The following is a 17,395-nucleotide window of genomic DNA, read 5'->3' as shown; positions in this document are numbered from 1 at the left end:
CGTGCTGGGAGTAGTGGAGGAGGGACAGCGACAGTGAGCCACGCAGCAGCAAATGGAGTGTATGGTGGCAGGTGAAACGCCACCTTCATCAGCGCCTGTGCCTTGCCCCTGTGATTCTTCCAGCCAGCCAGTGTAACTGTGAGTCTTGAGTCTGGGGACTTGATCTTGATACCTACACTAATATATATATATATATATATATATATATATATATATATATATATATACATACATACATACATACGGAGCCAGCCTTACCTTTGCTGGCGAATCGCCAGCAGCATGCTGCTGGCGATCCACCAGCAACACGGCGCTCCATCTGACTGAGATGCGCGTGCGTCCCCCACGCACGTGCGTCTCAGTATCCGGGCGGCGAGGCAGACGCAATACTGTCCGCCTCGACGCTCGAGGGGGGCTGGGGGTACCCAGGGAGGCTGCGGGGGTTGCGTTTGCCCGGGGCAACCGAGGGCAGCACCATCGGAAGGGGACGCGCGCACCTCGTGGGCGCGCGTCCCCTTCCGACACACAGATGGCACGGGAGCAGGGGATGGCGATGGCGACGATTTTTCCATAGGATTCAAAGTTAAAATGGACCTATAGATTGTAAGCTTGCAGCAGGGCCCTCCTACCTCCAAGTCTGTATGTTGTTACCCAGTTTGTTTTATCACTGTCTACTATTGTAAAGCGCAACGGAATCTGCTGCGCTATATAAGAACCTGTAAATAAATAAATAAATAAATAAGTCCATTTTAACATGGAATTCAATGGGAAAAAGGGGTCCTTTTTCATACCCCTACTATCCAAGTGGGCATGGAGTTGGATATAAACCTGTGGCGAGCCACCGAGCCCGAAGCGTGGCGAGCGGCCGCAGATTTCTTAAACAGTATTCTGTGTCCCCTCGCGGGGCTCGCTACGCTACGCTCGCCACGCTTTGGGCTCGGTTTATATCCAACTCCATGCCCACTTGGATAGTAGGGGTATGAAAAGGGCCCTTTTTTCCCATTGAATTCCATGTTAAAATGGACTTAGTCCATTTTAACATTGAATCCTATGGAAAAATCGGGTCCATCGCATCGCATTGCATGCGATTTAGTTGTATGCGATGCGATGCGATGGCATACAATCAGAAAATCGGCAGCCCAGATAACACATAAGTACCGATTGTCCTGATGAAGATGTTATAATATACATCGAAAATGTTGGACACATTACTGTGTTATTGGCTGATTATTTATTCTAAGTGCCGCCGCCTCCCTGCTTGTATTGTGTGACCTCATTGGTCAAAGGGCCAGACTAGTTGGGCCAAGTTGTTGTTATCTGCCGTCAAATTCAATGTTTCTATGTCTCTCGGAGGGCACTAGAGCCCGAATCTATACTAAAGGTGTGCTGCCCTTTGTACCATAATATATATATATATATATATATATATATATATATATATATATATATATATATAGCGTTTAGCACCTGTTTCTTTAACAATAAAAATGTCATAAACCAGCATGTTATTTTTTGTGTGTAAACACTAAATTTTGTGGTGGTATCATCTGCTAGGGGGCATCAAAAAAAATATTGCCTAGGGCACCAAATTGGATAAGGCCGGCTCTGCCTGACAGTCATGGCCCTGGCCCACTCGACTGATAGTCGACAGGCCTCGGGTGAAATGTAATAGGATGAGAGAATCAGAAAGTGAGAATTTCAGTAACAAATCTCCAGTTTTATTAAAGCGGCAATCATTTACACTGCAAAACCAGTTCGATTTAAATGATTGTCGCTTTAAAAAACCCTTGAGATTTCTTCCCAAATCTCTCACTTTCTTAATCTCTCATCCTATTAACCTGCTCCCCCCCCCCCCCCCCCTAGTATTCTAGGAATCTTGTATCAAGTCTTCAGCTTGCAGCTTTTTTTATACTTGTATTATTTGCCCTGTATGGTAGTATTATCAGCCCTGCATGGGGTATTATTAGTCCTGTATAGTGGTATTATCATCCCTGCATGGTGGTATTATTAGTCCTGTATGGTAGTATTATTAGTCCTGTATGGTGGTATTATCAGCCCTGCATGGTGGTATTATTAGTCCTGTATAGTGGTATTATCATCCCTGCATGGTGGTATTATTAGTCCTGTATGGTAGTATTATTAGTCCTGTATGGTGGTATTATCAGCCCTGCATGGTGGTATTATTAGTCCTGTATGGAGGTATTATTAGTCCTGTATGGTGGTATTATTAGTCCTGTATGGTGGTAGTATCAGCCCTGCATGGTGGTAGTATCAGCCCTGCATGGTGGTATTATTAGTCCTGTCTGGTGGCGTTATCGGCTCTGTATGGTGGTATTATTAGTCCTGTACAGTATGGTGGCATAGTAAATGCCCCAAGTACATGCAAACAGTCTTATTTGCATATGACTGCCTACAAATACTTCACTAAATTTCCCCCAATGACTGATTCAGAGACCGACATGCAGACCGACATGCAGTAGAGAGAGCATTTTAAAGACTGCAATACAATATACAAAGCATTCAATGGACTGACATAAAATATATACATCATCTGTCGCCCGACAATACATAGACCAACTTATCCACAATTCAATACCACCTATTTGTGGGCATAATTGCCAGAAGTGACTTCTCTCCACAAACAAAAGAGATGTCAAGTTACTAGGAAAGGGAGATATATTTTCCATCTCAGACCACTCGGAGTAATCATCAGCAGAATGGAAGAACTGCACTTAACCACATATTTTACATAATAAACCTTAATAAATTAGCAAGGTTAAACATGAGTTTCACAAGTTGCAATAATACTGCTTCCTAGTGATAGTCTGAGTTCTTATTCAACAGCCTAGAAAGGGCCCAGAATTCATTTTGGTTTAATGTTCTAGTTCATTTACACTGATTTCTAATATGGTGGTTTTATTTCTTTTTCCTTTTAGGCTATCAATTTTTATGACTGGAAAAATGGCAAAAAAAACCTGAGCAGACTTTGCCACACGTGTCACCTTGTGAAGCCGCTGCGTTCTAAGCATTGTCGCATCACAAACCGCTGCGTGTCCCACTTTGATCACTATTGTCCTTATGTCTATAATGATGTTGGACGCAATAATAGGTTTGGGATTTTATTTATTTATTCACATTATTTTCTGTTACTTGTAGCTGGTAGTGAGTGTATGAATCACATTAAATTATTAACATCCTCCATTGATTTGCTATGCTCTGTAATGCTGGTCTGTAATAAATAGCAGGAAGCACTCACTGCATGATGCATAAGTTACTGTAGAGCAGCTGCTGTAATGTGTTTCCTGTTAGCTTTATGTGATGACAACCAGAATAGGAGATAAAGCTTTGTTTGCTAACTATCTGTTTAGTAGTGACCTACAGTATCAATGACATTGCAGAATTAGATATATTTGGCTTTGTGTTATTTTTGGTATATACAGGGAGAGGCGAGAAAAACTTTTCAGATTTTTTTAATGGAATAGACTGTACAGTAGTTTTTTTTTCCAATTGGTTTTCAAAACCAATTGCACCTGGAACATGTAGCAAAGCTCACAGGGAGAAAAGGTTCATTTCTGAATGTAATGGTCAAGCCACACGGGCCTGTCTTACTTTAAAGCCTGGTACACACTGGAGCAATGCTCAATCAGGCCAATTGATACTGGTTTCAGACCGCAAATGCAGAGTCGCACCACAAATTTGAAAGGGTTCAGTCTGGCTCTGCCTCCTCCATAGTGTGAATGGGAAACTGAATGACCCAATTAACCTGTTCACACTGCACAGCAGCACTGCAACGAACCGGTAAGAACCCTTCTTTTTACCTGGTTCGTATTGCCGTGTTGCTAACAGTTAGCTCTAACTGGTAACCTCTTTCACATCGTACCAATTACTGGGTCAAACCCAGTAATTTTGTGAAATGGGTATTAAAGGGATGACTTTTCTTGAGGCTGTTTGCCCGTACACACAGGAAGAGTTCATGAAGGATGGAACAAGCATTGCTTTGGCCTTAGTTTACATAACATAGTTCGCTAGCGACACACTTCCAGCAGGGCTCAAGAATGGAGCGCACAAATCACCCATACACACGAGTGATGTAGCCGATTTGTCGTTACAATATGGCAAATCGGCCCAGAAATGCTCCAGTGTGTACCTGGCATAAACTGAAAAACTTTTGGTGTTCATCAAAATTAGTGTTAATGTATAATGTATATTTACTTCACAGAGTTTTCTTTGTGGGTTTCCTAATAAACATGTGCATCAGCTGTCTCATCGGTGTCTACCTATGTTGGAACTGGTTGAACGTTGAAGGCCGAAGCCTGTTAATTGGAATGGGTTTTCTGTTTGTTTCCGTGATCGGATTTATTTCTGCTATGATGACTGGAATGTGTGTAAGTAGCTCCTTATTATAAAAGTACATTGTATCACAAAATGCAATCCTATAGATCTATCGGTCTAATTCAATGTGGTTGGAGTTGATATCAATGCTACAATGATAATGATGTATGGTAATGCAGCAGGAGGTATCTGATGCAAGCAGACACCTCCTGCAGTAAGGATGTGAGCTACATCCTAGGACACAGCATTGGCTAAAAACACCCACAACTGGGCAGCTTGTGTCAAGCCACCTCTCCGTTGACCTTTTAACTCCCACTAAAACCTTGACACACCTCCATTTTTCCAAACCTAGCCTGTCCCTGCCCCTGAAATGGAATCAGACTGTCACTAATGCGCGCATCAGATTGGATGTCATACTCATGCGATTTGGTCCGATTTCAACCAATTTATCGGCCCAGAGTGTCGAAATCGGGTGAAATAGGCCCAAAATAGCATAATTTATGGGGGCTATAAAACTATGTAGGAGTGTCTGCTAGTCTCAGCTACCCTGTACTGTATCATCTATATTATATACCACCTACTGAAGGCACGTGTCCTCAGCTTTGATGGTGTTCTACCACAATCGGGTAGTCCACAAGTGCCTCCACCTATTATTAATATATTTTGTTCAACAGTCCAGTTCAAACATGGGAAAGAGTATCATCCATAAACCAAGCTTCATTCAAACCATTTTTCACCACACTCCCCAGTGGCCCAAGTTCTGTTCCCACAACAAATACGGATATTTATCAAACCTTCTAAAAAAGGAAAGGGGGAAAAGTTGCCCATAGCAACCAATCAGAATCATCTATCGTCTTCTAGAATGTATTAGATTTCTGTGTATGATTGCTGTGGACAACACCTTTGCTTTTACATTTTTAAAAGCTAGTATGCTAGTGATAACCAAACCGGGCTGCTTTGGGTATTTCAGAACTGGAAAAGGATCTAGGGTCCAAATTGATAACAAACTGGGGTGTAGTGCTCAGTGTCATGTAGCAACAAATAAGGCCAACAGGATGCTAGCCTGTATAAGAAGGGGTATGGAGACTAGGGACTCAAATGTAATTATGCCACTCTACAAAGCATTGGTTAGACCGCATCTAGAATACGGAGTACAATTATGGGCCCCACACTATAAAAAGAACATCTTAGAACTGGGAAAAGCTAAAAATAGGGCAACAAAGATAATAAAGGAGTTGGAGAATTTAAGCTATGAAAGCAGATTGAACAAAAGAGACGTTTAGGGGGAGATATGCAAAACAATCAGGAGCCAATATAAGGTACTGTCAGGCAACCTTTCCACTTTGAGGAAGGACTCTGTGACACGTGGGCATCAGTTTAGACTAGAAGCAAATAGATTTTGTTCCTTAAGAAGGAAAACATTTTACGGTCAGGGCAGCCAAATTGTGGAACTCTCTTCCTGGAGAGGTGGTGTCAGCAGACACAATAAATACGTTTAAAATAAGGTTGGACAAACATCTATTGAGCAAAAACATCCAGGGGTACAAATAACAATCATAATCTGTCCTTAAATAAATCAGAATACACAATGCATAATAAGGGATGTAGCAAATGGATCATACTCACTAACCAAAGCTGAACTCGACGTCTTTATTCGGCTTTAAACTACTATGTAACTATGTAAGGTGTGACAAATATCCCCCAAGTCTCTAGTTAGGCAAAATGTGCAAGTTAGGCAGTAACACAAAACAGCAGGATAAAGATATAAAAGTATTATCTTTTAAAATGCCAATCCTAATGTGTTCCAGACCGGTTCTTGTATAATGTGTACACTGTGCAATAAGAGTTGTATTATTATTATTTTTTTGTTGCCATAGTCGCTTATCTTTTGGCTGCCCCCTCCATAAGGGCATGTATGGTCATGGCGTGACACAGGCGGGCGAGGTGTGATACAACATAGGCGGCAGTACAGGGAGCATGCCAAATGTGCACCATTGTGGCCACGCCCCCACTTTATAATGCCAATATAACAGGCGCTGTACAGTGGAGGCGTGGCTAACATACAATTCAGTGAAAGATGCGTCATCAGCTGCCCCAGACCGCCCACTTCCCTCAGTAAGTGGGCAGATGGGTGGCATGTTGTGGCTGCCTCTCGTGACTTACCCACTCTTCCGGGAGCACCGCGCGATTTTTGGGAGCTTCCCAGCCGTTTCGGGAGATTAAGCAAGTATGTGATTTGTTTGTGCATACATTTTAGCTCTACAGTATTGAATATTTGGCATTTCCTGCATATTGTAGCTCCCACATTGTTATAGCTTACTTTAAGATAACCTTGAATGTACTTATAGTAATAAGCAAGACAATAATATTTTTTGTCTATTACAGTAGTCATAAAATAAGTTTAAACAGTGTAAGAACTCTAACAAATCCATCCTACGCAATCTTAGCCCTTTGTCACCTGTACAGTTATAAGGAAGGAAGGCGAGCTTGTAAATGTATTAATTAAAGTAGAAGGAAAGCAATGTAAGGGGCAATTAACCTAAAATACAAAATGGCATATAAAAACAATTACTAGCAAGATTCACAGTGTTAAAGCACTTTAATAAAACAGAATATATTTCTTATAAGGTTGTAAAAAGACATATGCATTTGACTGATAACAGAGAAAATGAGCAAAAGAGGTTAGGAGGAGGAGGGATAGGCTAGTCGGAAGAAGTGGGTTTTGAGGGAGCGCTTGAAGGAGGTAAGGGAATAATGCAATGACACCACATGCTGCTCCCACTGTATAATAATAATGCAGTGACACCACAGGCTGCTCCCGCTGTATAATATAATAATAGTAATACCATGACACAAATTATTATACAGGGGGAGCAGCCTGTGGTGTCATTGCATTATTATTATACAGAGGGAGCAGCCTGTGGTGCCATGGCATTACTTTTATATTATACAGGGGGAGCAGCCTGTGCTGTCACGCCATTATTATTATACAGAGGGAGCAGCCTGTGGTGTCATGGCATAATGCCATGACACCACAGGCTGCTCCCCCTGTACAATAATAATTATGACACCACAGGCTGCATAATGCCATGACACCACAGGCTGCTCCCCCTGTACAATAATAATTATGACACCACAGGTTGCTCCCCCTGTATAATATAAAAGTAATGCCATGACACCACTGGCTGCTCCCTCTGTATAATAATAATGCAATGACACAACATGCTGCTCCCGCTGTATAATAATAATGCAATGACACCACAGGCTGCTCCCGCTGTATAATAATAATGCAATGACACCACAGGCTGCTCCCGCTGTATAATATAATAATAGTAATACCATGACACAAATTATTATACAGGGGGATCAGCCTGTGGTGTCATTGCATTATTATTATACAGAGGGAGCAGCCTGTGGTGTCATGGCATTACTTTTATATTATACAGGGGGAGCAGCCTGTGGTGTCATGGCGTTATTTTTATACAGAGGGAGCAGCCTGTGGTGTCATGGCATAATGCAATGACACCACAGGCTGCTCCCGCTGTATAATAATAATGCAATGACACCACTGGCTGCTCCCTCTGTATAATAATAATGCAATGACACCACAGGCTGCTCCCGCTGTATAATAATAATGCAATGACACCACAGGCTGCTCCCGCTGTATAATAATAATGCAAAGACACCACAGGCTGCTCCCGCTGTATAATATAACAATTGTAATGCCATGACACAAATTATTATACAGGGTGAGCAGCCTGTGGCGTCATTGCATTATTATTATACAGAGGGAGCAGCCTGTGGTGTCATGGCATTACTTTTATATTATACAGGGGGAGCAGCCTGTGGTGTCATGGCATTATTATTATGCAGAGGGAGCAGCCTGTGGTGTCATGGCATAATGCAATGACACCACAGGCTGCTCCCCCTGTACAATAATAATTATGACACCACAGGTTGCTCCCCCTGTATAATATAAAAGTAATGCCATGACACCACTGGCTGCTCCCTCTGTATAATAATAATGCAATGACACCACATGCTGCTCCCGCTGTATAATAATAATGCAATGACACCACAGGCTGCTCCCGCTGTATAATAATAATGCAATGACACTACAGGCTGCTCCCGCTGTATAATATGATAATAGTAATGCCATGACACAAATTATTATACAGGGGGAGCAGCCTGTGGCGTCATTGCATTATTATTATACAGAGGGAGCAGCCTGTGGTGTCATGGCATTACTTTTATATTATACAGGGGGAGCAGCCTGTGGTGTCATGGCATTATTATTATGCAGAGGGAGCAGCCTGTGGTGTCATGGCATAATGCCATGACACCACAGGCTGCTCCCCCTGTACAATAATAATGACACCACAGGCTGCTCCCCCTGTATAATATAAAAGTAATGCCATGACACCACAGGCTGCTCCCCCTGTATAATTATTTGTGTCATGGCATTACTATTATTAATAGTAATGCCATGACACAAATTATTATACAGGTGGAGCAGCCTGTGGTGTCATTGCATTATTATTAATATACATGAAACAGCACAGCAGATATGTCGTTTTAGATGTTAACTTACTACTGTGTTTTATCCTTCAGGCTCCTCCTGTCCTGCTGCGGCTCCACAAATTTCAGTTCCCCTCTCTGCGGCCTCCTGAAGCGGCCCCCACGACTTGTTCTGCGGCCCCAGCCTTCCTCCAGTCTCTGCAGAGTGCAGACGCGTGGGTGGGAGGCGTCAACGTCATGACGTCCCCACCGCACCCAGCGTCTGCCACTGCCGCCGGGGATAAGAGGGAACAGGCTGCCGGGGCCCTCCTCCTGTGGCCGCAGACATCATTTAAAAAACCACAGGAACATGGCCGCCGGCAGTGAAAAAAACGTCAATGCGGCCTAGGACACGGCCGCGGCGGCGCGGCCCGCAGCACACCTGCCAGAGCGGCCTGGGGGGCAGATGGCACCCTGCCCCCTGGCCCAGCCCGCCCCTGGCTGTGAGTGAAATGTGAAGAGAAGAGGGCTTAGATGACAGGAGGGAAGAGAGCCCTGCTCTGAAGAGCTAACAATCTAGTAATCATATGTGACTCCGGCGGCTGTGGGGCATGCTGGAAGGGATCTGTATCAGATTCCTCAAACAGTGCTGTGCAAAAAAGCTAATAGGCTTCAGTATGGTAATGCTAGCTACAGACCTGGCAAAGCTTTGGTACATTCAGAAATGCAGTAAACCCCCCAAAAACTTTAACTCATATTTGGCCCTTGTTGTGATGTCCTGGTAGCATCCCACTGTCTGTATCTGACTGAAAAAAATATCTGATTACTTCCATTATTTACTTTCAGGTTTATATGGCAGCTGTGAACATAACAACAAATGAAAGGATGAATGTGAAAAAGTACACTTACCTTATGGATGAAAGGGGAAAGTTTTACAACCCATTTAACAGGGGACTTTTCTTGAACCTCCTAGAGTTTGTCCATTTCATTCCTCCACTTTCTGAAGACCAAATGAAGAGGAAGGAAGTGAATGAAATCTAAGCTCAGTATTGCTAAAATCTTCCAATGTTTACAGGATTTTATTTATATTGCTATTTATGCAGATATATTTTTATTGCATTTTTCAAATGAATAAATTTAATATGAACAAAGATTTACTGTTTGCCTTAACACAGTTGGGGTTTTCATTACAGAATGGAGTCCAGGCTACATGTCTGTAGCAGACTACTGAGACTACTCATAATTACAATTGCTGCGCTAATACCTGAATGAAAATCGGGAGACACATTAGGATTAAGAAACATAAAAACACAGAATGTAACAGCGGATAAGAACCATTTGACCCATCTAGTCTGCCCCTTTGTTAACCATATTGTTAGCTCAAATCCTTTTGATCCTTTTGGGCGGTATTCAATGTTCTGCGTCAGTGCTTCGCATGGCGATAATGAAATGTTATCGGTTGTTTCGTATTGCGTTAATGTATCGCTTAGTTCATTTTTCCCGCTATTCAAAATTAGTGTGACGCGTAACGCATAATTGCGATAAAACACCTATGAGGCGAACGGTGGGAGTTGTTATTTCGCTTTCCCGCCATCGTTAAAAGGTATATATTGGAGTGGACGAGCGGATTTTAGTAATTGTGGACACGTGCGTCGTAGATGCAAGTTATTTCACAGACATCGTTATTTTTACTGCGACATCATCGGGAATTTGGCTTCAATTTGGATGGTAATTATTTATTAATTATGATATTATAAATATATATTATATAAAATATTCCCGAATAAATGAAATATATATTTAATTACAAGTGTTACAGCTGTAATAATTAGTTATATAACATTAGTGGTAAAAAAGCGTTATTTCAGTTATGTTATTATTTATTACAGTCTTATTTAACTTTCATTGCGCATGTAAATGAAATCGTTAAAAAATGGCGATAATGACACCGTGAAATGTACAGAAGGCTGCATAAAGTGAACATCGAATAGGTGATATATTAACGCCTTCTTTCAAAGGCGATAAATTAAAGATATCGCCAGAGCAAAGCAAAATTATTGCTGAAAAATAAGCGAGAGGAACGAACATTAAAAAACAAGCGATACATTATCGAAATACCAAAATTCAAACTTTGAATAGGTGAAAAGTATCGAACATAGAAAATGAGCGAAAAAAAAAGAAATTGCGAAAAAAACACAACTATCGGAGAACATTGAATACCGCCCATTGTCTTTGTAAGGATATCCATATGTCTATCACATGCATGTTTTATATTGTTCTACTGTCTTAGCCTCTACCACCTCGGATGGGAGGCTATTCCACTTGCCTCCCATCAGAAGTGGTAGAGGCTAAAACATTTAGCTCAAATCAGACATCTGAGATATATACACCCCTGAAGAAGTCATTAGTGACGAAACATGTTGGGTGCATAGTGCTGTATTGATCTCTAGTAGGAATGTTCCTTCCTGTCAACAGTTCAGACCCTGTAAGTAGTAAAGATAGCTAAAGGGAGAACATCTACCCCAAAGTGAAGTCATATCAGCATGATGTTATGGGGGAAATTTACTAAGAATACAAATGCAAAAAATCGTATTCGTATTCTTAATACAAATAAATACGGATGAATACGACTGGTGTAGTCTTTTTCTTTTATATGTATTTTTTCTGATATGAATTCGTATTTTAAATACAAATTCGTATTTTAAAATACAAATTCGTATTGGTTTTAGCCTGCATGGATCAGTCAGATCCGTGCAGGCTGCAGTGAAATTAAAAAAAAAAAAAAATTTTAAAGTGTGTATGTGTGCTTAGTGGCCTTTTATAAGTCACACATTTGTGATTTTGATCAGCTGGGGGTTATTTTCAGATTTTTGTGTACAATTCTAAGATGTTAAATACACTTCCAAATCAAGGTGTATTTTTTTACGATTCGTATGCGTTTTCGATTCGTATTCGTATTTTTTACAAATACGAATTGTTAGTAAATGATTAAAGTACGTTGTTTTCATGTTAAAAATAGGCGTATTCTATCAATGTCGTATTCATTCGTATTAAAAAATACGAATATGCCATGTATACACCATGAATACGAATATACATCACCGTATTTTCAGGATAGTAAATCATGAAAATACGATTACGCATAAAAAAAATTGTATTTTGCTTTACGAATTTTGTATACGATTTTACCTTAGTAAATTTCCCCCTATGTGTCGTGTAAAGATAATTACTATAAATTGGATTTTTTTTTAAATAAATACATTGTTTGATTGTACAAACTGAGAGGCTCATTGCCTTTTCTGAATGTCATTGGTGGGCGGGTTTCATTAAAGTAGGAAAAAGAATTTCAGACTTCAACCATCCATAGCAAAGGAAATTAAAATGCCATAAACATAAGTATTTTTTAAAAACGATTGCAAATCTATTATATTGTAAAATAAATAATGAACATCAGAATTATATTACAGCACCACCTGGGGAGAACAATAAGCAGTGTGAGAATGGACTGACTTATGGACATACTTACATTTTGTATGGTACTGTACATAGGGGAAAATATTGGGGCAGATGTATTAAATGATCATAACAGCGAACTAGCTGGTGATCTGTTTACCAGAAGAACTGTACACAAGACACGTGGTCACCCCATAGGGTCAGAGGAGAGGAAGCTTCTCACCCAGCATAGGAAAAGTTTCTTTACAGTAATGGCAGAGTATTCCATTTCGGTACTTGTATGTTAGTATGCTATTTGCTTAGTTTTCCGCGTCCCCACATGGGGCTCGCTACGCTCGCCACGCTTCGGGCTCGGTGGCTCGCTGCGCTCGCCACACTATATAAAATCAACTCCACACGGACATGGATAGTGGGGGTATCAGTGTACTAACTATAGTGGGCGCCCAACTAACATAGAAGTACCGAAATGGAATACTCTGCCAGAGAAGGTTGTGATTGCAGACTCAATAAATACATTTAATAATGGGTTAGACAAATTTTTAGCAAAAGTTTGTTTCAGGGGTATACTCATTGATTATAATGTACTATAGTGGACTCAGATTGGACGGACGATTTGGGTCATTGGGGACTGTGGTATATAATGAATGGTCATTAGTCTCATCCGGATCATTTACCTGCTCTCTACCTGGGTCTCCCATCAAAATGATTGCACCGTTTGCAGCTGGTACAAAATGCAGCCGCCACTATTAACTAATCAGCCCCACTCCTGCCACATAACTCGCATTCTCTACGCCCTTCACTGGCTACCTGTAAAAAGGCGAATCATTTTCAAGATTGGCTTACTCACTTTCAAGGCCCTACTTGACCAGGGCCCAAGGTACGTGCAGCAGCTTCTGATTCTTTACTGTCCTACTTGATTACTACAATCCTTGGAAGAAGGACTACTAACAGTACCCAGAATCTCCCTAAATTCATCTGGGGGTCGAGCTTTCAACTTTGTCGCTCCAACTCTATGGAACTCTCTTCCTCGCACATTGCGAGAAGCCCCCACTGTAGAATCCTTTAAAAATAGACTAAAGACATACTTATTTACTCAAGCATTTTACTGATATCTAGTGTTAAGCTTGTTTTGTATTTAGAGCTGTAAAGACAATAGTACAGCACTTTAAATCCTATTGGGAGAAAAGCACTATATAAATATCATTATTATTATTATTATTATTATTTGCACCGCAGGAGATCAGTTATAGGTTGAACTTGATGGATTAATGTCAACCTCACAAACCATGTCACTATGTATTAAGCCTGGTGAAGTGGTGATTAAGCAGTGATAAAGTGGAAGATGATAATGCGCCGGCCAATCAGCTGTGTTTGAAAAATGACAGTTAGGAATTGATTGGCTCATGTGTTAACAGCTTCCACTTTTTCACTTTACCAGGCTTAATGCATCTGCCCAATTGTTCTGTAATTTTAATGATGGAATTGGATATGACAAAAAATACATTATAGACACCAAATGATAATGTTAAAATTGTCAGTAAAGAAACTAGTGGGACAGGGATATACAACCTGTGACATCCCAGCAGGCCCTGCCACAGTTTAAGTATTCAGTACCAAACAAAAAGCAATGCTAGTCTTTCTTACAATGTAACCCATATAAACCAGCAGTACCAGAAGGTGGCAGTCTTCCATTGGAAATTAATATTAAAAGAATTAGAAAACACAAGAGTTCTTTAAAGAGTATAAAACTGTAATTATATTGCGCATTAATTATATCTTAAACATATGTATCTAACATAGACTTAAGGTATGCGACCGACGCGATTTAACATTGAATGCATTGTATTCAATGTTAAATTCCTATGTAAAATCGGGTCCATTGTATGCCATTATAATGGCATACAATGCGACCGATGCGATGGACCCGATTTTACATAGGGAACAATGTTAAATGGCCCAATGGACCCGATTTTTGATTGTATACCCACCCTGATGGGTAATTTGTATGTGAAATGCCCCCCCCCCCCCCATTGTTAACGCCAGCCCACGATGAACGCCAACCCGAAGCGTGGCGAGCGCAGCAAGCCCGCGAGGGGTGGCGGTACGCGTCCTCCGACCTTTTCATACCCCCACTATCCACGTCGGCGTGGAGTTGACTTTATATAGTGTGGCGAGTGCAGCGAGCCACGAGCCCGAAGCGTGGCGAGCGGACCAGTAATACCTGTGAAGTAATGCGCGTCCCCTCGCGGGGCACGCTGCGCTCGCCACGCTTCGGGCTCGGTGGCTCGCTGCGCTCGCCCCACTATATAAAATCAACTCCACGCCGGCGTGGATAGTGGGGGTATGAAAAGGTCGGAGGACGTGTACCGCCGCCGCTCGCCACGCTTCGGGTTGCCATTCATCGTGGGGTGGCGTTAACAATGGGGGAGCATTTGACCCATCAGGGTGGGGAATACAATGAAAATTGGGGTCTGGGCGGCATTTAACATTGGGGCCAATGTAAAATCGGGTCTCAGGGACCATTTTACATTGGTTCCAATGTAAAAATCGCGTCGATCACTGCTCGGGGAGAGCTGGGCACACCCCCAAATTGATAAAACAGGGACTGTGGCGCTAGGCCATACCGCTGTATGTATACCATGTATGATTACATGTTTGTGATACACATTCACTTTTCAACATTATAAACCTGTGTTCATTATTTATTTACTAAAAAAATAGGTACTTGTTTCCTAGCACGGTGCCCAGATTTCCTACGTATGGCACCGTAGGGAAAACCCATCGCATCGCATGGGCCATTATAGCGGCATGCGATGCTATTTTTTTATGTAATTTTTTCTATGCTCATTGTACCCCACTATATCGCATTGCATTGCATGTCCCGCAAAATCGCATGCGATTTAACAGGATGTGCGATGCCATGAAATTAGCTATACAATAATATGATTGTATGTCCCAAAAATTGGTTTAACGCAAACCCCCCCACACACACACACACACTATCCACGCCAGCCCGAAGTGTGGCGAGCGGCGGCGGAATGCGTCCTCCGACCTTTTCATTCCCCCACTATTCACGTTGGCGCGGAGTTGAGTCTATATAGTGAGGCAAGCGCAGCGAGCCACTGAGCCGGAAGCGTGGCGAGCGGACGCGGATTACTTTACATGTATTCCGCGTCCCCTCGCGGGCCTCGCTGTGCTCGCCACGCTTCGGGCTCGGCGGCTCGCTGCGCTCGCCATGCTATATAGAATCAACTCCACGTTGACGTGGATAGAGGGGTAATGACAAAGTCGGAGGACGCGTTTCTGCCGCCGCTCGCTACGCTTCGGGGTGGCGTGGATAGTGGGGGGGTGCGTTAATCCTATTTTTGGGACATACAATCATATTATTGTATACCTAATGTCATGGCATCGCACACCCTATAAAATCGTATGCGATCGCATGCGATTTTGCTGCAGATGCGATGCTATGCGATGGCCCGGGACTGAGAGAGCAGTGAATAAATTGCATAGGAAAATCACATCGCACATCACATGGCCCTAAAATGGCCCATGCGATGCAATGCAATTTCCCTACGCAGAATAGCCCACTAAGCAAATTGCTTAGTGGGCGCCGTTCTAGGAAACAAGTACCAAAATTTATTATGTATTCCTGTTTCTCTCATTGTCATAGCACTGTAGTTGGGATCCTGGAATCTTTCTTGGGGCCCACTATGATCAGATACAATGTGTGGCTTTTAAATAATGATACTGTTAACATATATTAGGGGAACATTGACCTTGGACTATCCCGAAATGGTTTTGCAAGTGTCATCCCTCTCGTAGTTTGCTGTCGCAAAGTGTTTAGGTTTTTTTCCCCATGCATCATAAAAATGCTTAGGCCAAAAGCAGAGCAACATGTTAACTTAAAATTCTTACTTAAATTGAAATTATAGACCACCAAATCTTTCTGTATGGTAACTGAGACTTATGGGGCAGATTGTATGTCACGTGCACGTGTGTTTCAATGGCACAAAAGATATGCCATTGACCCTTGAATGGCTCACCTCCCACAGTGTAACCTTGTACTGTGCCCAACATGGCTGCCTCATCTGGTACACTTGTGGATGGGGTGACAAATATATGGACCTGTCTGTTTTGTTGGGACCTTATTCTAGACTGAAATCACCCATTTTGTGTAGTTTCTTCTATGAGCAACCAATTTCACCCTGGGTAATCCTACGCAGTGCGTCCAAGATGGCTATATCACCTGGTACCTTGTTATGGTGGAACACACAACCCATGGAAGTTATTATCCAAACTGCCTGCACCAGTCCTGCATTATGCTTACTGTGCTCTTAAGGTTTTCTTTTATGGCTGTGTGACTTTCTGCATTGATTTTGATGTCTGTAAAGCACCTTGAGTCCTGTTGGAGAAAGAGCGATATACAAATAAAACATACTTACTATATAATGACAGTCATGAGTATATTAAAGAAGAAGAACATCCCGGAAGACCTTGCACATCAGAAAAAATGGATGAAATTTTTTAATTGACCATCGATTCAGCAAAATATAGACAAATAAACTATTAGGTACTTTTTGCATCTTTGCGTCTTTTGAGATTTGTATAGTCAGACTGACATGATCCTGAAGGCTAGCCTGAGTATCCGCCATCAAGAGAAGATCAGCCAGATAGGGTAGGATGAGGTCTCCCTGCAGCCGCAGGTGAGCGTCATCACAGCTATCACCTTCGTGCACATATGAGGTAAAGTGGCGAGGCCGAAGGGCAAAGCTCAGAACTGGAAATGATCTCTTTGAACAGTAAACCTGAGGAATTTTTGATGATCTTCCCAAATGGCAATATGTAGGTATGCATCTTGGACATCCAAGGAGGCCATATAGTCGCCTTTTTCAGGCCTGAAGAATGGACCGAAAAGACTCCATCGGAAATCACAGAAAACAGAGGAACCCATTTAGGGTGAGAAGATTCAGAATAGGACGGAACTTTTCTTCTGACTTTGGGACCAGGAAAAGGTTGGAGTAATATCCAGTGCCCTGTTGATTTAGGGGAACTGGGACTATGACCTCCGCCGTGAGGAGGGACCGAATGGCCTTGTGGAGAGCGGCAGCATTGT

General features: G+C 42.1%; 1 protein-coding gene across 1 annotated transcript in view; it reads left to right on the top strand.

The window, feature by feature from the left end:
- LOC146026551 (uncharacterized) overlaps positions 1–10,035 on the top strand; it is a 66,859-nt gene extending 56,824 nt beyond the window's left edge. Inside the window, exons 8-10 of the mRNA XM_083157324.1 lie at positions 2,937–3,109; positions 4,220–4,385; positions 9,676–10,035. Coding sequence (XP_083013450.1) covers positions 2,937–3,109; positions 4,220–4,385; positions 9,676–9,870 — 534 coding nt within the window. The 3' untranslated portion in view covers positions 9,871–10,035. The remainder of the gene's footprint in view (positions 1–2,936; positions 3,110–4,219; positions 4,386–9,675) is intronic.
- The last annotated feature ends 7,360 nt before the right edge of the window (positions 10,036–17,395 follow it).

Source organism: Crinia signifera, chromosome 1 (genome assembly GCF_055691185.1).
Source record: "Crinia signifera chromosome 1, ASM5569118v1, whole genome shotgun sequence".
In the NCBI taxonomy this organism is placed as follows: domain Eukaryota; kingdom Metazoa; phylum Chordata; class Amphibia; order Anura; family Myobatrachidae; genus Crinia; species Crinia signifera.
Note: the sequence above shows the minus strand (reverse complement) of the source record. Positions and strands in the feature narration are given on the sequence as shown.